The 24842-nt window shown below is 35.7% G+C and overlaps 2 protein-coding genes across 5 annotated transcripts; both read left to right on the top strand.

Moving 5' to 3' along the window:
• The first annotated feature begins 10 nt into the window (after positions 1-10).
• Positions 11-17468, top strand: LOC110859250. Of its 2 annotated transcripts, XM_022108149.2 has the most exons (10): positions 11-173; positions 11573-12764; positions 13538-13899; positions 13965-15411; positions 15513-15675; positions 15775-16073; positions 16177-16281; positions 16365-16388; positions 16462-16581; positions 16655-17468. In XM_022108149.2, exons 4-10 carry the CDS (start codon positions 14245-14247, stop codon positions 16736-16738), a joined length of 1962 nt encoding a protein of 653 aa, XP_021963841.1. In that variant the 5' UTR covers positions 11-173; positions 11573-12764; positions 13538-13899; positions 13965-14244; the 3' UTR covers positions 16739-17468. The 2 variants fall into 2 exon arrangements, with proteins under 2 accessions (XP_021963841.1, XP_035702816.1); XM_035846923.1 differs by lacking the exon at positions 13538-13899.
• Positions 17469-17619: 151 nt separating this feature from the next.
• On the top strand, positions 17620-24102 carry LOC110848440 (facilitated trehalose transporter Tret1). 3 transcript variants are annotated; one of them, XM_035845411.1, is made up of 15 exons: positions 17620-18002; positions 18093-18851; positions 19213-19343; positions 19479-19638; positions 19994-20117; positions 20197-20401; positions 20780-20915; positions 20984-21016; positions 21487-21542; positions 21638-21849; positions 21933-21944; positions 22036-22073; positions 22180-22934; positions 23019-23629; positions 23736-24102. In XM_035845411.1, exons 2-13 carry the CDS (start codon positions 18578-18580, stop codon positions 22446-22448), a joined length of 1650 nt encoding a protein of 549 aa, XP_035701304.1. In that variant the 5' UTR covers positions 17620-18002; positions 18093-18577; the 3' UTR covers positions 22449-22934; positions 23019-23629; positions 23736-24102. The 3 variants fall into 3 exon arrangements, with proteins under 3 accessions (XP_035701304.1, XP_021951358.1, XP_035701301.1); XM_022095666.2 differs by having other exon boundaries at positions 17620-18851; positions 23019-23625; XM_035845408.1 differs by having other exon boundaries at positions 17620-18851.
• The last annotated feature ends 740 nt before the right edge of the window (positions 24103-24842 follow it).

The raw sequence follows: 24842 nt of genomic DNA, 5'->3' as shown, positions 1-24842 counted from the left end.
CTTTGTCTACATGGTTAAGTGTCAAGTGAAAATTTGCACACATGGTGTTGTCAACTTGACAATTTAATTTCATACATGTTCAGATTTTGTGAGGTGTACTTTTACAAAAAAAATCTTGAATAATGTGTACCTGCTTAAAGAGTACATAATACATTGGACCCAGGCATTTTAAGGTATTTTTACCCATTCTATTTATCGATTAGTATTAACAGACTTAGAAAATTCCTAATTTTAAACATGCGATAAATCCATTTTGTCGAGCTAGATAAATAGCATTACATTATCGTGTAGGATTATCATGCCCATTTTTAGCAACTCGTAATAAAAGTTAACTGGCAGCCTTGAGAAAATGCAAAAACTTTGTACACACAAATTGGTGGGTAGAACTTCTACCCCAATCTATCACTACATTTAGAAGTATGTAAGCGAAATCGACTCTCCTGCAGTGTGTGACTGCAATCACACTTTTTAAACCGCTGTGATGAGGTTATGTAATCGATTAACGATATTGAAATATTTGGTAAATTTATGTACTTGTTAACAAGCATTACAACGAGTATGATGTTACTTGATCTTTATTTATGGCACTGGTGGTGTGATATGCTCAATTTACTCTATTAAATATATTTACTAAAGTAAGATCGTATTGGTCCATCAATTAAGTTAAAAAGTCAATTTCCTACTTTCATATAAAGCAAAGATATAATTATTTTGTTCAACTTCTATGAAGTGCAATGGCAAAGCAATTATCGTAAGCAAACTACGTATGTATGCGCGTAGGTAATATTGAATAATATGGTCATTTGCCCCTTACTTGGTTGCATAACATAACATGTTTTGAGTCAACAAGTTCACGAGCCTTTAAATAACATTGAGCTATTGCGTAGATTTTTTCCTGAATTGGCTGTCGAAATCAAATCTGTGAAGTTAAATGAGAAGTGAATGCAATAATCCCCTCAGATTTTAGTTCCTGAATTGTAGCTCACAAATATACGTATATATATCACACTTCGTACATAGATATATGTACAACCAAGATTAGTGATTTCATGATAAATATTGAACAATCTGATACTTTTAAATGGCTTATTTATCTGTAACTGCATTTCTTGGTCTTCGACACCAGCAAATATTGAATGCAGCATATTGCACCCAATTTCCACATTCAATACGCATCCGTGACTGACCTGGTCGTTAAGTTGTTGCAAGTATTGCAGATATAATACATTTTGTTGATAATGTTGATATTGGTACATGAAAAAATTCCTGTTAAAAGAAGTTGTCTACAGTAATATCTCACGTTTCTGGTTTTATGCTGATACAATAAGACAACATTTAAGTAATCCTACGATAAGCAACAATTAATATTTATCCAACTTAAAAAATATGTTAATATCAACTACTTTAATTGCGGAATTTTTTCACTACCTAAAACTTGACTGACAATCTGGTGAATCTGGTAATGAATACAATTCTATCATACAGGTAAAATGGTGTAAATATCTGTAAATTCAAATGTGTATGCAAAGGTTGCATGTTCATAAAATTAGTCTTGTTGTCTTGCTGAATAGAGCTGCGACCTTCATTCCATGCAATTGTGCCATTGCTGCAGTAAACTAGTTCAACAGTAAAGTTGAATTCTCCTGAATTCCTATTCTCACAACAATTTGATTGACGGAGGAGTAAAATGTTTGTATAAAAGCAAAGGTGTTTGACACAAAAACATAAAGGCATTGCTAAATCATACCTAAGATTCATACCATTACGATTACAACGCATCTATTTACTATTATTATAATGGCTCGTATGTTCTTCAAAATTTGAATATCGATATATGTAAATGTATACTTATTACGTATTACAATCGACCACATCTGGAGAAATTAATCTAAATCATGCAATTTCTTCCTTGCATGTGGTTATATGTTTGTAAGTACAATCATAGATAGTTATGATTGTAAAATGCGAAATGTTGTTTACGCAATAGTTTAAGCGTTGAGGTATCAATTATTGTTAGTGAAAAGGACACAAGACGGGCATCACGTATATAGATACGTATGTATATTGTATATGTGTGTGTGAAAAAATATAAATCAATACCTATCAAACTATGATAGTTACTGATGATGCATAAATACCACAAATGGCATCCATAGGCAGACAATTCGCTATCCGACTGGTATATACATATTTAGCATAGGATCGAACTGAATTGAACACGGAAAATGGCTCTCTAAGTATTATGGGCTATATATTACACCTAAATTGATATCCATGCATGACATGAAAAATACTTATTTTTTGGTAGAAGCAGATAACCCGCGGGACCTGATTGTCAATATCAGGCTTGTCAGACTTTGATGGATAGCTGTTTTTATCGATCCTTGTGCCATTTTCTTCAGAAAATTTCGACTCCTTCTGGCCAAGTTACAGTAAAACCTATGGAAGAAATACAGAATTTTTCCACAGTTAATCGCAAGAAAACTCGGCACGAAATTATAAATGATTTGCCAAGTAGGCTACAATTTAATATTTCATAGAGAACAGACATTTAGGAGACGGACGTGCGAATACAAAAGTAATAATAATAGCAAATTCTTAAAATTTGAAATTGCTAGTCCAAGATTTTAGCTCATGCATTAACTTCACGATGCATACGAATAAATAAATAAATTCTACCATCTCACACAATTCATCGAAATTCGTCATATAATACATGCGTCCTTTTACAACTTTCAGGTGGCTCAATCAGCGTAAGAAGCATGGTAATTGTAGACCATGTGATTGGTAACAAGTATTAATTTCCATTTCTAAATCACAACGTATTATTATGTACATTAAGGTTCATTATACTCGACATTGTAACTTTTGTAAAGCTTGAATTATCTGTTCTTTCTGTACCTTCTTTCGCTGATGGTCGTGCATAATTGGAAGTGGCAGATGCATATGCAATATTGACAATTTTGATTTGTATTTGTTTCTCCAAATTTTATATTAAAAAATCCTGCGTGAGCTTTCCTTTTGATTTTATATGGGCTCACCTTAATCACACGTAACGAGCCCTTTTAGGACTTGTAAATTTGAATTGCATTGTTACAGGATAATTTTGGAAATCTTGGACTTTTAAAAAGTCATAGATTTATGTGTCTGCTTGCTGTAAAATATTTTCCAATTTAACCATGTACATATGTAGCTGGGCAAAGATATGGTTGTGCAACCATCAATTTAGTTTGTTCTTATCCAGAAGTTAATATATAATAGATGTGTTAGACTATTGATTGAAAACTGATACATGTTTGCAAAATTACTAAATATTAACAAAGTTAGTTTGTTTGACTTTCATGACTTTCGCTGCCTGGTTGGTTTTAGTTTGTCAATTCGCTGATTAAATCTGTTGCGGTATTCAATTAAAGGTACCAATAACTAATCAGACGAATATTCATGCTTGGGAAAATCAATCATTCGACTGAATACTTTGAAATATATGTATAAGCATGTCTCTTGAGAAATTTCACAACTGCTTGATGACAGAGACTGCTTCTGCTCTATTGATTATGTTCGCTCTCACATTTAAATCGATTAACATTGCAAAAATCAAACAATTTTACAGGTTTCTTGAATGTCTCGCAACTCTGCTACCAATTCAATCTAATCCAATATAAAATATGTACCATGAACTGGCATTTTTACACTTTTTACTGAGAAATTTGTAATCGAACTCTGTCTCATTTTTTATTATACAGCAAAATCTTTTTTTGTAACTCTAGCTGACAAAGAAACTGCAAATATTATTGATACTTATTGTCGTCAAAGGAAGTGGCGTGCAAAAATATGCATATCGATTTTTTCTTCAGTACGAAATCAAGTATGTACGATAGGAGGGAAAAATGCAAAGTTGGAAATTGAGTTTAAGAAGGTTTTATAGAAGACGTGTGTATAAGTAATGCATCCAATTTCGTAACATGAGTCATGAATGAAAATTGTTACTTGGTCCAACTAAAAATAAATGGCCCATTGTATGTGATAATGAGAGACGGAGGTTGTGAATTAAATCTTAAATTGCATTATCAACATTTAACTAGTGCTTGCACGTGTATAATGATTGATCCATTGTGTTACTTGCTTGTTTGAAAGAAGTTCATTTAATTAAAAATTAAAATCACCCTCTTGAAGCGTGATTACCACATGTCATATAATCATACACTTTCTCAAACAACCCGACGAATTATGTAGGTGTACCATTTCACATAACTCACCCACTACTGTTCTCCCAAGCAGAATTGAAGAAACTTTTTTCATGGGTTTTTAAAATGTGTTTAGCGAGGAAGGAAATATTGTTTTTAGTTTTACTAGAGTAAATGGAATATGGAACATTTCATATAAATCTACTCGTAGCAAAAGTGTTTAACTTTGACCTTATTGGAGTTCTTTCAAAATTGTTCCATCCGATAGTTTACAACTTTGCACATCTCGAGGTATGTTTATATTTCTCATGAAGCATATGCATCTACATGGTTTTTCATTCACTGTTTTTATTATTGGTAACGATACAAGTTACTGAAAATGGATTCATTGTAGACAGACACTGAATCAGAGTTTTATCGTGGGAAAATTTGCATTCCACTTTCAAGAGTTAGCTGGTTTTAGCTGGTAAAACTTTTTACGTACATATTTTAACTTCTGTCAGTCAGAAAATGCCAGAGATTTTACTAAATACTTTTAGTATTTGCAAAATCCAAGGTCAAAGTTTATAATTTAAAATGTATTTCATGCAGGACTCGCTATTCAAACTAAAGTGTCCTGTCATGTAAAAATGAGTGACAATCTCAGAGTGCTTCCATATTAAACAAATGAAACAACAATGAAATATGGATACAATAGTTCAAGAACAAAATTCTGTGTCAAAACTGGTTTCATGCTGATAATACTGCCAGACACCGATTTCCCAGTGTTATCCGTGGTACGATTCCAAATTGACAAGCATCCGTTGTCGCTATTACAGTCATAGTTGTGTGCATACGTATTTGCGTATATACTTACATACGTAGTATTTATTTCCTGGATAGTAGGCTCATCCTAATCCTTCTCAGCATAAACCTGGCAGGGTCATTCCCAAGGGACAATGCAATAGAGTGGTCTCAGGACAATAGTATGCCCTTTGAACTACGATAGGTATTTTATAACTTTTAGTTTCCATGAATTGAATGTCACGTTCACTTGATGTGGCATTTAAGTTGACGTTTTGACATTACAGCAGGGCATTTTATCCGGACACGAGTTATGCATTAGGATAGACACACTGAACTTACATTTGTGTTCACAGTGCATTAGTGTACCACATCCATTTACCAGTTTAAATTGCATTGCGGTTTTGTGATTTTCCTCTAACCTGGAGCCAGATAATAGTCGAATGAAGTATTTCCTGGAATTCTAAACAGATATTCGTTAAACTAGGTTGATTTTGTCATCCGCAATAATTTGCTAAGCCAATTTAGATTATGGTGAACCATAACAATCTGTTCTGCTTATGGTATGATGGTAAGAAATTTTAGAAATGTAATTAAAATCGTACCAAAATCAACGTGTCTGGATCTGGAGGTTTCATGCCAAATAGGCACAAATATATGTAAATAAGTAGATCAGGTTCATTTGTATAAAGGAAATGCTCCTCGTGACGTACATAAAAATTAGGACTAATATTTGATTCTCATATGTATTCTTACATATTCATTTGTACATTTTCATAAACTGTATATGAAAAAATTGTATGCAAAGGTAGAACATTTTAGGAGGGGTCTGGATGGTTATCTAGGGTATTAAGACAAATGGTATTTAAATATGTTAATTTCACCGGAAAACCCTAACACTTCTTCGTTTAACTGAAGATATGCTGGTATATAAAATATGTTTATCATGTTAATATGATGTCACTTTAGTGAATCATCAAATACGTGTAATATGTTTTGTTACTAGTTTATTACTAGCTGAGAGTATTTTGAACTGCAATGGCAGGATACTACAATACTTTCTAACGAATTTTAAATGCCGTTTAAAAACTGAACTAAAATACACATTTTCATAGATGCAGCTTATTGTTAAGCGAGTTTCAGTCAGGTATAAATTTCAAGAACTGAAATCAACTATTTAAAAAAGAGTTCGATTAATATTTGTATTACTTTTTATTCCACTTTAACCAAAAATGCCTGCTTGTGAACTTTGACAAATTTTTATCTTGCAGTGAGTTATTTGCCTTTAACTTTATTTTTCTACTTTGATCCGAAAATGTCCTCTCCGTTTCCACTCAAGTTATACATGTGACCATGTAGATGCATACATATGTGCATCTGAAAGTTACATCCAGAATCACAGAAACATTTAATAACAAATAACAAATATAACCTCGCTCATGCTGCACATACAGATATACGAACATACGTATAAGCGTGCCTTAGTATTTTAATTTCTTACCGTCTGATTCGTCTGTCATTAAACTAAATGCAAAATACATCCATATATTACGTTATTCTGTTGGTATTTAGTTTGGTATTTCAAACTACGGCGTAGTAGTATTCAGTTGTGATGTCAGTTAAATATTGTTGAGTTGAAAACAACCTTTGTTCAGTGAAGAATCATAACAGCTACTTAATTACATAACGAATTTTTTAGCTCATAACAAATTCGGACATTCTCTTAGTCAGACAAATGACTTGTTGTACAAATGCATGTTTATTGGTATGTAAATACATACTCATTTAAATTTCTTAAGATTGTTAATACTGTACAGACTAAACCAAAAATATTATTAATAAGAATGACATGGATGAAATGATGACTGGATGTCCAATTTGGTTTGTTATTCACAACTCAATTGCAGCATGTAATGGAATTGAGTGAAGATAAAAGTATGTCAAACGGCCAGTACAGTGACAGGATCGTAAGAAATAGGGTTAATTTCTTCTACAGACTTTGTTTTTATTTTAGTGCAGCTATAATTATGCAAGCAATAGTAAACTGAACAAAGGAAAGAATTTCGTTGTGCTAGTAAATATAAATAGTGTGACTGGTGGTTAACTAGGTAAATAGCGGCTACTGTAGATTTCTACTGTGGGCTTTGTTTTTTTCACGATTTTGTTGTATCAAGGTTGTTTGTTATCACTTGTTTGCAAGCATCGACAATCGTTTCGTACATCATGACTTAAGACAGAGACATGCTGGCTCAATAACTTACTGTTAGAAGCATTTTTGCAAATGAGTAATAAGAAAAGTTAAGTGCATAAAAAAAATCGATCCACAATTTACCAATGTGCAAAGCTGAATTTTATCTACGAAATAAGTAAATGCAGTACCAACAGCTAAATGATCGTCGACATGATTGGATACTAATTTCATGCGTAAGTACATAAGCCATAAGAGCTCACAGATATTGTGCATTCAGATCGGGGATGTTCTCGAGACTTGGCTGCTCTTCAAACCATTTGTTTCTCAAATTCGGTGGTGTTTTCCTTGATGTTTGTTTATCACGCTGTAACCTCGTGTCATCATCCTCTATATGGTTACAGCATTCCATTTAAATTGACGGTTGAAGGCTATCCCAAGACTGGATTAATCTTTTGCCTTGTGGATCATGATCTCACCCAATGCTTTATGCTATTTATTTAGTACAGAACAACAGTGAGATCATATTCTTACATAACTATCTGTTCAAATGCTTTATTTAAGGCAAAGCTAACAACTTGCGGGGATCGCTGGACGAAGTTTTTGCATGCATACCATACGTAGATATGTTTCATAGCATTTCCGTTGTATAGTTCAAGTAGTTCAAGGGATAAATACTTATATAAAAATAAATATGTACCTTACTTTATTAGCAAAATAGTACGTGCAGCTACGTGCAGATTGATAATCATTGGTTTACTAGAATTATCATCATTCAATAATGTTTAATATGTAATTTTGTTTACCAGACGCTGGGATAGATTAGCCAAGCTATTAGTAAAATCCATTTAGTCCTGTTGGATGGATGTTGTTGATGTTTTTCATATAAATAAGTATGCATATCACATGAACTGCAACTGCTGTGTCAGAGGTGATTGAATTTTACCAAGTGGGTCTAATCCAGTTCCGATTGAGCAATGTAATGTGGTGCTCTTATGGATGGATTAAAATGATTATTCCGATCAATTGAATCCGAAATGAAGCTTATCTGTGTTTATGAGATTCGTTCAGCCACAGCTTTTTCAATTTACTTTTGCTACACAAACTGATACAACAACAGATTGAGTGTTTGCTGACTTACATAAGTTGTCGCAAATATGTATAAACTTGGCGTTCGTCGTATTATCCGTGTAGTAGAGAACTCAACGTCCTGCCCTTTCAATACAACCAGAGCGTATAACCCCATCAATCTTGCAAATTATAATGTTAGCTTTGTATGAATCAGTTAGTTTAAATTTAGTGTGAGATCAAAGGATATTTTTTTAAGTTCGAGACTGCACATTTTTCCCTTTTTTTCAGGAAGATCAGTTGACATCATTTTGTGAGACATAAATAACATAAATATGTAGGATAGCTGGTAAGTACGGCTTTATGTTTGTTACGGCCAGTGAGTTTGTAATTGGCATACATTTGGCACTTGTCACCATCTCGTCGCTGACCATATTGTGAAGTTTACTTCCTTTCATTTTCAAAAGGAAGTGCTAAGCAGTGACAGTAATCTTTCAACGATTTTATGACACGTAACACATAATTTGAAAACCTATTAGTGTGTGAACCGGACTTTATAAATTCTTGAATATGAATTTGCTAAAGCATGATAATTGTTAACAATTGAAATAGGATGTGCTCCCATTTTAGGAGTTTTGATCAAATTGTATTTAAATTGCCACATTAGTTTACAATTGACAATGAAAAGCTACGCGAATAGAGTTTATTGGCTCCAATGAATGAGACAATTCACCCTTCACCCTGTCTGGGTTTTATGAAAGCAACGAACCGCATTTGCAAAAGAAAGTATTTTATTTTTCAATGACATGACACAGATTGACAGATATTACGATCAACCGCAATCTTGTTTGGTAGTCTTGGCACAGCATATCCTCATTAGCAAACAGAATAGCTTGTCATCTCCGTGCCACCTCAATTTGCCAGCAGCCGTTGGTATGGTCAGCAACTTGGTCACCGTTCTATTACTTTTTGGTGACAAGCAGTAATAGAAATATGCACTTAATAGCGGACGACTTTTTCAATGGCTAAATTGCTAGATATCGCCTTACATCTACATACGTATCCACATGCATACTTGGTCACATGCGTTGTATTGTATCCTTATAGAGAATATATGTACCATGATATAGGATCGGGGTAAAGGTCAAGGCTGCTGGCTTACTAGATACGTACGTATGTATACATGTAATATATTCCATCATTAGATTGTGGTTATTTATTTGTTGTTTGGAATAATTTTTCCTCTCTTTCGTCAATGATCATTGAAATTGCTCCACCTGAGCTATTAATTCAATTACAATTTTATTACTAACGGTCAGCTCAATACCACACAGATTTTATTGCAATTTATAAACTTTGTTTCCTGAATTAAAAGCTAACTGCCTCTCCTTCTCAGGAGAGTGAGCGATATTTCAACTCTCTAAGCAACTCGCAAACTAGATTTTGATCTTGATCTTTGCTATAGTTTTTAAAATTAAGGGAAGAGAACTACATATGCCACTGACAGCAACATCTACATGCATACGCATTACATTATGAGAATATGCCTCGTCGTGAAATAATACTCAAGAGAATTTCGTTTCATGCGAGAGTACAATCTATTAATTAATGAGCTACGATTAAGCTTAAAGTTGGGTAGCAGAATAAAATGACCAAATTGCGTGAAGACCAATATATTGTGCTTAATGAGTGGATAATACATAATAGGGGAAAAAATTATGGGGTGTACTTTCGTTCCTGTTGTACATGCATAGAACATGGAGTTCTGCACTATAAGTTTCACATCAGCAGTTAAGTAACTTTTTACTTTTAATCAAAAGTTCCAACTTTCCATCAATTTTATGTAAAGGTCGTAAGTCTTAAACGATTACATTTCCACTCTACCGTTTCTAAAAATATTTTCATCGTCCTTTATGTACACGGTAGTACAAAAGTGTGAATAACAATTCATCCTCGCGTTGATTGCTATGAATTCCTCTGTGCAACAACAACAACAAAGCTGTATGTGTAAAAGATCCATAAACTTTTGTAGCATTGTCTCAAAATTGCAGATAAACAATATTTATGTATGTAAGTTTGTATTACATACACCTATACAAATGTGATTCATCTATGAGCAGAATTCAATTTTTGAAGCGTAATTTGTCTGCTTCACACGAAGTATAAAGTATCAGCTAAAATTGGAATTTATGTTTACTGGATGTTTACCCATTCATTTTTGTCGTTATTTGTTTTGCGTGTGTCTACTTCCGCCTCAAAAATTAGGATGTACAAAAATATATAAAACTCTGAACTGATGCGAATTCCAACATGCATAACTATTTTTGTTAATATTATTTACCAATTGTCAATAATAATATAACGTGCAAAGTTTATTCCGCTTAAATATTTGTATTTAGTACGCAGTGATTGTGGTCTGGTGGGTATATTCGCCATTCGTGATTTAAGTTTTTTTTATCCCAAGCTGCACAAAATTTACTCGTTGATCCTGTCATGTCGTCTCTTGCCTCCAATGCAGTGTAGCATAATATGCATGCAAGTATACTGCATGAAAAATATTAAGCATCCTCAAATGCTGTTTATACAGTACAGTTATATTTTGCCGTCGTTATTACATTGCGGGATGATCTCGAGAATGTTGAGATATTATTATGCATGATTTTTTGCGACGAATGAATCTGATTTACGTTAAAGAAGTGTGTGTGCGACCTACATTTGATTACTCAACTTCGCCACCAACAACCTCAATTACCACACAAAGTGCTTTTGGTTTCGCGAGAGAGACTTTGCTAACTTGCCTTCTCGCACACAATGCAATCAGAAAAATGAATGCACGTACTTAGAGGATTTGGTGGTGCTGAGGCTTTATTTTATTCTTCCATTCCCTTGGCTAAAGAAATGTGGTAACATTGTATTATGATTCACTCTCAGCAGTAGAACCAATGTCCACGGTTACAATCCACTATAGCGCGCAGGTCCTACAGCACCCAACTATTGGTTTTTCAAACCACCGTGTAGAATGCCTTTACCTCTTTGCAATTTATACGATGCTAGGTTTGGGTTTACAAAAGAAGAGTGGTAACCAATGTCCAATGCTTGATATTAAGTAATATTAATGTGTGATGATGATAGCATACACAATGTAGCGTTGATTCCGCAAGTATCATTTTTCCTTGGCGTGCCATAAATCACTTATGTATAAAATAGGTGAGGGTAGGTAGGTTTTACTGTGAATTAGTGATGAAAAATGTATTTATGAAGACGGATTAGCACCATTTATTGTCAGATATTTTTGCAATCTATTACATAAAATGTTGTATTTCATTAAATGAGATTTAATTTGTTGCAGGCTTCTTCCCAATGAAATGTTCTGATTGTGATCAATGGATTTACAACACATTGAGTTAAATTAATGGGTGTGAGAATCGTTGCTGCATGAAACGAGACTATTACTAAAATCAAAATGAACTTGCAACATAACTTGCACGCTGTGCCTGCATAGCTGAACGAAGCAAAAGTGCAACTTCAATCACTCGCAGAGCAGATGGAATGTTAAAGAAAACGGACGAGAAAACCACAAAGCCTTAAAAGCTACATTTGCAAGAATGCCGGTTGAGTCAGTCAGTCAGACTACGTCAGAATAAAAAGCGGATCCTGTTGTAAAATTGATTCATAATAATAAGTGAGCTAACAAAAGTTTCGTTTCATATGTGCATTTGTGGTGAGCAGTGCATGCATATGTTGTCGTGCGACGAATTTCTGTGGATCCTCCATCCACTGTTGGAACAAATGCCATACAAGAAAGAAATTTGACATTGTGACATTTGAGTCGATATAGGCATATGTAGAATAGAGCAGTAGCCACAAAGAACTTGAAGGCACAAGACTCAATTGTAGTGAATTGTCTGCAAAAGTTCTGCTACCGGAGTTTGTTGGTGACATACAACAACAAGCCAACAACAGTATTCCACAGCATTTTGTGCAGATCTGCTACGTATGTGAATAGCAAAAGCTAACAGCTAAAAGGTCTGTTGCTATTCTATCTGCTTCGAAGACTGGCTCTGTGTGTGTGTGTGTCGATGAAAAGCTTGCGCTGTTTCTGCACCAGCTCGTGTTCTTTGTCGTAGCGAGCTAGTAAAGCATCAAAGTTGTTGAGAGAAGTTCAGTTCGCCTTCAGTCTACCGTTGGGGTTGAACCTCACCAGCCAACATTTATAAAAACGAGACTCTTTTTACATTATTCAGTGGGTATACATATGTATGGACGGATTTCAACACCTTCAGTTTCTCAGAAACCGTACATTTCTCAGAATTACATGTTCTGAAATATTTCTCCAATTTAGCAAGAAATATAAAAATTGCTAATTTCCACCAACGTTCCAGAGGGAGAATTCTCGAGATTGGGAGATACGCGAAACAAGTAAAGGTTGGATAAAATTGATCGATATATTGAACGTGGAGTGGAGTTTTGTCAATTCAAAACTATCCATTACATCCTGTGAGTTGCTGATACATACTTTACAGACCTGGATTGCTTGCAAAGTAAGTTTTGCGATTATACATATAAATATTTGATTTATTGTAAAGAAATGATTGTATTTGGTAAAACTACGCATATTATACTGCCTACTTTAATGCTTTATTTCCATTTGAGAAGCAATACCAATCCAAGAATATGTAAATTATTTCGGGGCTTAAATTTAGCCAGGCGACATCACTCGAGCATTAGTACGATGAAGCACTTTTGCTTAAATGTATTTGACAGCTTTGTGCGTATGAGTTTCCCTGAAGCTGATTTGCTTTAAACACTGTGTGGTTTGAGGCTTGTGGATCTGTGTTGACAAACCAGAGTCTGCATGACCACTTCCATTGGTTTCGAGGTATACGCAGTGGTCAGATTCTGGTTGTGTAGCTTCCTGATTTCGGTAATACAATGACTCATCGTGTAACAGTAAATGATGGCACCGTGATAAATGGAAAAATTGCATGCATACCGTTCTCGGACGTGCGGGTGCATTAACGACAAACTTATTTGACTTATTATTACTTGCTCGCCTGTATCTATTGTACAAGAGACTCGTATGTATGTAGAATGCATTTTCCATACTCTCCTTTCATGCCATGTGCAAAATTTGTAATTATGCATTTCTAGGACAGCTTATCCGAATTATTTCTTGTGCCTAAATGCGGATACTTATGTAGATACGGGTTTTAGTGGTGTTGTTCCGCTTTTGGTCTATGGCATCCTTAATTTTCTAAAATTTCCATACGACTACCAGTATTTTTATTTTTTGTTTTGTTTCATTTGTCTGCAGTTTACATATACGGATTTAGACTGTCTCGGTTTTGGAAAAACAGGAACACTTACTGAGCGTCTCCTCATAACGTGCTAGGAACGTGTGCTCCTTGTACTTCCATAGTTTACAAATCCGTGCCAAAATAGCATGCAGATTGTATTTGGCATACATCCTTTTCGGTGATCACGTTTCTGCAGAGTGTTTTCAATCATATCAACAACTCACCCTCGCCACTCAACCAAGGAAGAAAGAAGACGGTTCAGGAATATTCACACTTTCTAATGTCAAACGGCCAACATCCGGCGGAACTAGTGCTCCTATTTTACCGCTGCTATTAGGAACTGTTGCATTATCGTCAATGCTTTCATTGTTTACTTTGAGTAAGAAAGTTATTACAAATTAACAATGACTCAAGTTTCAATTACTTACGTATTTTGAATTGCAGTTGTTTGGAAGAATATTGCATTGGAAGCAACATGTCGTCAATATTTCACCTTCTTCTCAACAAATAAGTGAATAAGTGTGTTACTCACTAAACAAGAGAATCATTCTGTACAATAATTATACGCGAGTGAACTTTAATGAACGTTTCTTGTGGGGTGAATGAATTGCTATCCCGGAACAGAAGTTGGATTTGTGGGAACGCAAAGAAAGTTTTTCATAGTGTGTCGTTGTTCCTTTTGGTTCTGCTTATGAGTGAGTGTGTTTGAGGAAAAGTGATAATAATGCCAACAAACTTGAAAGATTTGAAAAGTCTGCTGAGTCGATCTCGCTCACGTAATGAGTTGAAGAGTCGGGGAGAAAAGGATGGCGAATCTTTGTCGTCCATCGATGCTGGAAGTAATGAGGGCAACAAAGACTGTCCCGGTGGAACAACGGCAACAACAACATCAGGCCATCATTTTAGCAACAGCGTGTGCGGAGGATCTGCATTACCTCATCAGCAACAACATGCTCACCGTTTTGACCAATTTCAACGTGACTGTGATACTTTCTCCTCCTTTGGTAGAAATGCACCTTATGGAGGAATGAGAAATTGCGGTGGCAGCTGTAGTCATCTCGTGCTATCGTATTCTGAATGGCCCACCTCCTCACCTGCTGCCGGGACCGCGGTCGGAAATGACTTTCTTTTGAACACAAAGAGTCCAAAGTCATCAGTTCAACCAGACCAACCAGCCCAACAACACTCTGCATCTCGTCCCGGTGGGATCATGAGAAAATGTGAAACAGTCATAACCCTCTCAACCCTTGTTGGAAATGGGAGTCACCACCATCAGCATCACCAACCAAATGTCGGTGGTAATACTTGTTGTGGGGCAGCAGAAAGCCATGCCACTCATGGCTCCGGAACTAGTGAAAAAGCAAAAGTTACGAAAAACAAGACGTTATCCACCTCATCCTCAACCCTCAATTGTCTCCTGCATTCGACGAGCAGAAGTAAACTTTTCTCGGGTTGGAAACTTTCAAACAACGGCAGCAGCGGTAGTTCCGGTAGTAGTTCTTCTGATTATCCAGAGTTTGCGGCTTCTTCAATCAGTGGTAGTGGCGGTGGAGTCACTGGTCCTAAAGTTTGTGGTTCTATCAATGACACCACAGATGTTCAACATCAAATTTTGAAAAGTCAACTGTCCATTCCTGAAAGTAGTTCTGGAGGAGTCGTTCTACTGACACCGTTGAATCGTCTCCGGAGAAATATTTCAATTAATAACGCCTTCTACGGTGGAGGTGGAACAAATTCCTCCTACTCGAGATCTAGCAGTGTAGCGTCCTTTGGTTGGAGAGACCAGGATGAAAACATTTCTCCCGAAATTATGTGCCGACTCTGTCTCTGTGCTGTGAAGGAAGAAGACACGGTGGAAATCTCAGCCTGTTCATGTCGATATTGCAAAGATGTAAGCCTTGTATATATTACTGCGTATTATAAATAGACGTATGATCTTCACAGTTATTGAGAGGTATAAATTGTTATCCATCAATTTTTTTTGCCTTTCAGTGTATCACAGCATACATTACTTTTGAAATTCAAGAGGGAGCAGACGAGATTGCTTGTCCTGATGCGAGTTGCCAGTTGCAGGGCGTTTTATTGATCTCTGAGTTGGAGACGTTGGTCTCAACCAGTTTGCTGGAGAAACACAAAAAGTTTCGCCTTTATAGGGGTAAGTGGCAGATTGTATAAATAGCTGGCTGGCTGCTTTATTATTTTTTTGGGGGGAGATTGTATTATTCTTACGCCGTATTTTGATATATATTTTTAGAGGTAGAAAAGGACGGACATTTAGTATGGTGCCCAACGCCTGGATGTGAGACGATATGCCGTATTCAAGAATCTAATTTAGATGTTCATGTCGATGGAAAATCCCGTAAATCTCACGGAGTCTCTACTAATAAATCTCTGACAATCAATTGCACTACGTGCAATTCCAGCTTTTGTGCAGAATGTAAATTGAGTTGCCATCCTACAATCTCATGTGAAGCTTTCAGAAGAAAATTAATTAAACAAGGAAAGTTAAGTGTAGACGATGAAGAATTATTTTCTCTGGACTGCATTAAAAAGGTGAGGTTACACATTTTAGTGCGAAATAAACCAAGCTTTAATGGAATTAAAAAGTAAAATATTCAAAATCGACGCATCTTTATCGTATTCTTCATTTCCTTAGTGTCCATTTTGTCACGTTCCAATCGAGAAGGATTCTGGTTGTGCGCAGATGATGTGCAAGAAATGCAAACATGTCTTTTGCTGGTACTGCCTGGCTTCTCTCGACGTAAGTCAAGTGACTTATTTCTTGTTTGTTGTACATATCAAAATGTGTAACATGTTTGCCTTTGTTTTTTTCCTTCCCTCTAGGACGACTTTCTTCTGCGGCACTATGTAAGTAATCTTAACTTTAATCTAAATAAAATGATGAAAATTGCATTCGTTGATTGGTTTCATTTTTATTCAGGATAAAGGACCATGCAAAAATAAACTGGGCCACTCTCGAGCATCCGTTGTATGGCACCGAGCACAAGTTATTGGGATATTTGCTGGATTTGGGGTACTCGTCTTACTCGCATCTCCATTGGTAAGGAATACATGAATGATAACGAATGAATTAGTTTAGGATTGGTTTCTACTTTGAATGCACTTTTCTTTAGCTAATTCTGGCTGCTCCGTGTCTGCTCTGTTGTCGGTGTCGGTATTGCGCCAAGGATTCGGAAGACTCACCTGTTCACGTCTAAAGGAGTTGGATAAAAAATCAAATTTTGTAGGAAATTCTCCCAAATTAGCTACTACGTTTTACATTATCGTTTAAATTATTCGGGATTATGTAGAAACCCAACTTTTAAACTGGTCACCACCATCACTCACTCACTCACTGCAAGAACTCTTGTGATACTTTTTGAAGTGGACGTTACATGTTCAATTGCGTGTATGCCCACATTTTATTTACATTTTTATATGATTTTGATTTAGGATAAATCAAAGCTACTAATTGTAATTCCTACTTCATCACGTATTTATTTGTATGTTAATCGAAAATATTTTTCATGTTTTGTGCGATTATTAATGTGATGAGAGAGGTTTGAATTTAAATTAATGTCTGACTGATATTGTTCATAAATTGATCGTTGCTGCTAGTCCTGTCGTCGCTTGTAATTTATGACCACTGCATTATATGAATTATTTAACTTATTTATTTCTACAAACCCTCAATGCAACCTATTACATCGTGTCGTACAACTTAAATTGTAATACCAGATTCCTATTCATAAAACAAATGTGTGCCAACAATCGAAAATCTTATAGTATATTTAGCTATTCGTGTGTAAACGCTACCTTCATGTACTACTACAATTATTATACAAAGCTACTGAATGTCAAATGTGATGGTTATTTATGTGATTACTTGTTTCATTTCAAGTAAATCGAAAGTCAATAAGATACAACAATTTGCGATTAATCAATTGATCATATGGATATATATCGCCATTTATTACAATCATATCATCCACCACGTCAGGCAAAATTGCAAACAGATTGTACTGAGTTTGACTGGCATCAAACAGTTGCGATTTAGTTTGAACAGTGTTGATTGGTTTGCATAGACGCTCGTCTTAATAAGAAGAACATACATACATACATCATAATTTACATTATAATTCATTGTTCTCTGCGACCCTAGCCTTGCCTTTTTCCACGTGAGACTAATCTGTCTGTCATCTGTATTCTGTTACATAAATCCGTATATAATTATAGCGTTATTCGATAGCAACTGGGGTTCTTATTGCATCAGATGAATCCCATGCTAAACCCGGTCATTATTATTTATTTCAAGTTTATTATTTGCTTGCAAGATGATGATGATGATGTGTGGCAGTTGAAATGTGCTAATTTGGAATGGAAATTTTTATCTTTTCGTTTAAATTTCAGATGAGACAACGTTGAAGTGTATCGGCAGATTGTCTGTGCATAGTTCCAGACAGAAGAATATTATTATTCCAGGTACAGAAAATATCCTATTTAAACTACTGACTGACTGACAATCAAGTTACTGTATTTTCAATTCCCCTCGTGCCTCCAACAACCCTCCAGATGAAGATAAAGAGATATCTACAACAAAAATCGGTAGAAAATTAAACGCCCACCTCCTCCCTGTTATTTGAAACTTTTCTAAAAGCTAGAAATTGAGAAAAATTTAACAATGGGGTGTTACAGCATAAATAATTAAGTTTTGCAAATACACATTCGCTGTACTTGGTATAAATATAAATATTCAATTGGCTCAACAAGTTAAACTACAAAAACCAGTTCAAGTGTCAGTAGATATGTAAATATCGTCAGTCTACATTTGCAAACTGGTTAACAACTTATCGATTCCGCTAAATATAGTCCTACACAATACAATATTTTTCTACAAGCTTGCCTTCCATACAAAGCACAGCAGCTCACTAAAGTTAGTGGTTATGTAAAAAGGTGATCACAAATGAAAATAACTGAAACCTGACGACTTGACTCTTCTCGTGTTTCTCAAAAGAGAGAGAGAGTAAAATTGTTTTATTACTTCCACACGTACCAATATGAGAGGAGTGGATAATTTTGAAAATGTGGTGGAATCGGAATTTGAGCTAAAAGTGGGAATAAGTAGTTTAGACGGAGATGAAAAGGATGGCCAAGATCATGCTGTTCAAAATTGGAAAGACGAGATCAATGGCAGTTACAGTAATTCTACTTGCGACCATATTTCAAATGATGACAATGGAGGACAAGAAGATGGCTCCCAGTCTCAAGACCTTTCAGAAAAATCTCAGTTCAAGGACAAATACGCTCCACAATTTTTTGCAGCTCTTGCAGGTAATACGTACGCATAAGCTTCTTCTCTTTATACCACCGCCAATAATAATAATAACATCATTCGCTCTTTCTCCCCGTTATCTTTTCACTTAAATTATTACTCTAAAGCCACATAAACTCTAAAATAATCTCTTGGGCAATTCCCAACATTTTATTACCGCACATTGATAAAAATACTCGAAGCTTAACTCAAGAAACTTGTTACTCATTACGTATGTCCAGCAAAATTTTTCGCATCAATCGTCTGCTGAATATGTAGGTTCTTGCTATATGCGGTTCCCACTTTTAGACGCTGCATACGTATGAGTGCAATTTCTTGCACATTTGACATTTGCTAAAATTGCTACCATTGTCTACACAGCAAACTTTGGGTCATTTGCTTTGGGATCAGTTCTCAGTTGGACATCAGTTGCTCTCCCCGATTTGAGGGAAAGGAAAAGTATTGGAGAAATTTCGGATTTTGAGGAAACATGGATAAGTTCTATTGCTTTGGTATGCATTACTTTAAAAGCCGTTTTATGTGCAAAGTTTGATTCTTCAAAGTTCCGCTGGAAAGCAAATGTGTAGAATGTCGTTATCTGTGATCGAATGTTATACACATTTGTGTGCGTATGTTTATATGTATAGTTGGGAGCTACAGCCTCGTGCACAGTTGTTGGATTGATGATGGAGAAATTCGGACGGAGAAAATGTATGCTCTTATTGACAACCCCTTTCTGCCTTGGTTGGATACTGATAACATTTGCACAAAATGTGTGGATGATGTACATTGGACGATTCCTCACAGGTTTACAAAGTTTAAGTTTCAGCTTTCCTCAATAAGATATTAGCAGATCAAAGTCTTCTTTTTTCATCCGGAACTGGTGAAGAAAGAAAGAGATGAGTATGCTCTTGCACGTGTACGTACTTACATATGTACACGTATACCTACACGTATATTGCATATGTACATGTGAAACGAATTTGCTTCATGCAAACTCTAAGCTCATATCTATTGAGCTCATAACTATGCATCCAAATCTCGCAAAAGCATAATGACATGTATGTATATGCATATAACCCAGTATATACATATACATAGTGGATGGTCATTATGCACACATTCACACCATGCATTCTACTTAAAAATAAATTTTCCCTAGGTTTCTGTGGAGGTGGTTGTTCAATAGTTGTTCCTGTGTACATTACTGAGACGGCATCAGTGAAGATAAGAGGAATGCTCGCATCTGGGTTTGATATGCTAATCACAGTGGGCATATTATATATGTGAGTCTCCTTTACCTCAATTAGCCATTCTGCTCCAATCACTCGTGTGTAAAAGTATGGTGATGCGACTTTGAAATAGATTCATCATTGGAACCTATGTCAACTGGCAGTATCAAGCCGTCGCATGTGGAGTGATCCCTATCGTTTTTCATGCCTTCATGATGTTTGCCCCTGAATCACCAAGATATTTGGTTGAACAAAGAAAGCTTAGTGACGCAAGTAAAGCCTTGTGTTGGCTTCGAGGAGCAAAATCAACTCAACATATTCAACGCGAAATGAACGAGGTAAAATGAGATGCATTGGCCTTTTATTATTTTTGGTTCATTATTGCTACTTTGTTGCTTGGTTCATCGTCTACCAAAATAAGACGAGTTTTTCATTTCCCTTCAGATGTTTTGAAACAATCAAACATTTGTTTCTCAATATTCTTACGACAAATGTACAAGATCCATCCGTAAACGTTGTATCGAGAGAAAGATGAAAGAACAGACGTATATAGAACTAAAAATGTTTCTCAGATTTTCGTGTGGGAGCAACCAAAGAACAATAATAAAGTACTTTGGAGTTGGATTGCTTCCTGCGTCATTTCTCTTAATACATACTCTTGTTGGAGAACTAAAGCCCCGGAATGTTCTCTTTTGTCACTACTTTCTCGGATTTAGTTGGTGAGCAGCGTGGATGAGAGCATGGAAAAGTCGGCGTCATGGAGAGACATTATCAAGGACGGGAGCATTCTTAAACCTACGATAATCGCTCTTATGCTCATGGTATTTCAGCAGCTGAGTGCAATTGATGCTGGTAAATTACTTACATTAGTTAAGGAAGTTAATGGTTGATTAATTTTACGAACTTTTTTGTCTGGGCAGTCATGTTTTACACTGTGGATATATTCCGGGCTGGTAAAATAATTCTTTACGTATTTATAACACCTTAATCGCATAAGAGAGAAAGAGAGCAAGAGAAGTTTACGATCGCAATATTTTGAGATGAGCCTTTCGAGTGTCCTAATAATACGTCATAAGTCATTCAAACGGTCAGATCAGGATTTATTTATCACGCAAAATTACATTGTACTAATACGCTTTCGCACCATGGTCAAAGATTCACTCTTTCATGTTATACACGTTGGACAGAGTTAATGGATCTGGGCACAACCAAAATCCCGATGAGATATTTCATTAAATTGCAGGAAGTTGTGCAACACAAAGTTATTCAACAAATAATTATCTCTAGCTACATGTGAACATTAAATATATGTACCTACACATGTGCGTCGGACACCATTCATTTAGCAAAATTACCCAGAGTCGCTTTCTCTCTCTTTCTCTCTCCCGTTTCTGAGTCTGTCTCATATTGCACCTCGTTGTAGCTGGAACTGACATTGATGAAAATCTTTCCGCAAATATCGTTGGAACAGTTCAAGTGGTTAGTATAATATGCTCATTCATTATGACCCGAAGAAATTAAGATGTTGTTGGTGTTTAAACCTAATTTTTTGAACTTCACATGTATGTATTTAGTTAGCAACCATAACTGCTGCACTATTTGTGGATCACAGTGGAAGACGATGCCTCCTTCTCATATCCGAAATTGGGATGGTGATATCACTCGGTGGCATGGGAGCATTTTTTTATCTCAAACAACAGAACAATGACGAAGTACCTGCAAATCTAAGCTGGTTGCCATTAGCCAGTCTAATGGTTCACACTATGGCTTTCTCCGTGGGCATGGGGTACAGTTTCATACACATTTTTGCACTAAATTGCAAATTATTATGCAAATTGAGTATAACGTTTCTCTGTCATTGTTGCACAGGCCTCTACCCTGGTAAGTGAGACTGCCATTAGGGCAAACAAATCTGTCCTTTGAAAGACTAGCCCTTTTGGCATTTCAATTTTTGTGCTCCCCACAACAACAGGCTATTAATGGCAGAACTTCTCCCCAACAACGTTAAAGGCAAGTTTCTTTGAGCTGAGAGAACCATTAGTACCTTCATTGAGTAGCTTCGTGGAAGGCGAGTGGAAATGAGTCTCATTAATTTCCGAATTATCTCCTCTTCCAGGAATGGCATCCGGATTAGTTACGATTACCAGATGGATCCTAGGATTTGCTGTGACAATGGTGTTCAAAGAAGTGATGAAGATTCTCGGGATGCATGGAGGATATTGGCTTTTTTCAGCATTCTGCTTTCTTGGGACTATTTTTGTGTTCTATTTCGTACCAGAAACGAAAGGAAAATCACTGGATGAGATACAAGAGTTTTTCAAGTCTCCGCAGCAGAAAAATAGAGGAGCATCCATAGAAGGGAAGCCAGAAGCTCTGAAAGTTTAAAACTTTGTTTGTTTAAGTCAGACCATTGATTGTTAACCGGTGAAAATGTCTAGTTTATTGAGATTTTGTGATACAACTAATAAATTGTATTCTTTTACGTTTGCCCTGGAAAATCTTACAATTATCCTACGTACAATAATGGTTACGAGATTACTATTAGGATTACGTACATTGTTTAAATTCTATAATTTTTGTAATTACATGCACTTACTGATGTCTGCGTTCTACATTGTTCAAACTAATTATATTAATTGCACGATTAGCATAATATCATATAAGTAAGTTGGTACTTTATGTATGACGATGTGCATAACATATTACTATTTTCAGTCGGTTGTCGTCCACAATCAATCACAAGTGAATTTTTCCTCTGGTCTTAATACCGTATTAATCCAAATAAGGTAAAAAAATCAGGAAAGGCTTATATTCATTAAGTTAATAGAAGGATCGACAAAAATGGCACTACTTCGCCTGATGATGAATATCGTAAGTTTGATCAATTTACTAATTTCCGTTTTAAATATAATTTTTAGTAATTATAATATAATAATTTTGGTAACATATACATAGGTCATTTTTCTTGCCGTAATTGTACTTTTGGACTGCTTGGTCGAATCCACACCAAATAGCGGAATGTATGAAAACTTCCCTGATGACTACCAATTTAGGAAAAATAAGCATGGGTTTTATTGGGAGCATGGATATAGCTACGCGTTTCCAAAGTCTAAGAGACATCGCATTTATTTCATTGACTACAACCGTCGTCTGAACATTTAAAACGCTAAAAAACCTTTGATACTGATTGAAATTACATTGTTTAGATCCAACCAGTTCAATGGCATGTTTGCATTGCAAACCTTACAAGAGACATTTTGAGTCCAAATTGTATATTTCCATGAAAGGTGAATAAACAGGAAGTTAGCGGTCAATTTGGGTCATCTTTTATTTTAGAGAATAGCCGATTTGTCCATCAATGAGCTCAATGCCACAACAGTTTCCGGTGGTTGGGGAGAAGTTGTTGTTTGTGCATATTTATTTAGCACTTTAATTATCTGCAAAACATTAATAAAAGTTTCAGCCCAAAAACTCTGGAGTTAATTTACATCATTCAGTTATTCATCGAGTTGATTTGCAGAACAATTGCCACAACTATGAATAGTTTTTCATCAACCAAATTGTGCGTAAGTACAAGTACTAAATAAAGTTTGAATTTCCATGATATTGTCCGCAATGCCATCAGACTACGCATTGTACTTAGGTACATTATTATTTACTTAATTTTAATAGATTGTGGTGGCTCTTGTGGTACTGTTGAGCATTGTTGAAGAATGCTGCTCAGCAAAGTATACACCAACACTGCAACTTGACGACGAAGGTCTGACTAATCTGCTGGATAACCTGAGCCTTCCTGACCAACGGATCAGCGGGTATCGTGTCGACCGATCGTACTATCGACGTCAATGGGCCTACAACGACAGACCTGCTAAATTTGAAAATAAATATTACGGAGAGGTAAAACCCAAAGGAAGGAAGCATCATCCTCTTTTCAACGGAAAGTAGATAACAGAGATGAAATCCGTTGTGCTGGATTTATGTATTTATCATACGTATAGTTTAGTTACATAGGTGGAATAAATGGAGACATTCAAAAATACGTGATTCAATTCACCTGATGTATTATTTATATTACTGTACTCACGCCGACTAGTCAAAAAAGAGATTGTACTATCTCCATAAAAATTTCCAAGTTCTAATTTTATTTTTGCCCTCAAAGTATAAAGCCGAATTATATATTTAAAATGTTTACTATAGCCTTGAACTATAGCCAACAGATCACAATATTCATTTACTTCCTAAATTCTCCAGTGCAATGCAATATATTGTCAGGCACATTCTTATTTTTAAATGCGCAGTACCAATGTCATCTTTCATCTTTACAATCCAATAATTTTGCATGGGAAATGCATTCTTTCTTGGAGGTGTGTTCTCTTTGTTGTCACCACGTTCCAATAACAAGTATTTTTCCTCTGTTTACTTCAGGTCGTGTTAGTTAACCCCGTTTTGATAAGCTGACAATCGCCTGATTGGGAGACACGAGTCAACAACAAAGTCTAACATAAAGCTTGGGATTAGCGTATGAACATATGTAACAACTTTTAACGACAAAAGATAATTCTCCCTCCAGCAATATGCTTATTTTTTTACTATGTCTAACAATTGCCTACAGAAGAAGAATAATTAATGTAAAAAATAATAATCTCGTCCCCTGAGTAGAATTAATTATATTCATAATTGTAGACAATTTCAGAGCCTGAACTCCACACGTCTTATTACGTAGCATATTGGTCACGTACAGATCTTGAGTTGTCTCTCATTCCGACGTTCGTTGTTTCA

The sequence above is a fragment of the Folsomia candida genome, unplaced genomic scaffold, assembly GCF_002217175.1.
Source record: "Folsomia candida strain VU population unplaced genomic scaffold, ASM221717v1 Fcan01_Sc001, whole genome shotgun sequence".
NCBI lineage: Eukaryota > Metazoa > Arthropoda > Collembola > Entomobryomorpha > Isotomidae > Folsomia > Folsomia candida.
The sequence above is the reverse complement of the archived record's forward strand: the minus strand, read 5'-3'. Positions and strand labels throughout refer to the sequence as shown.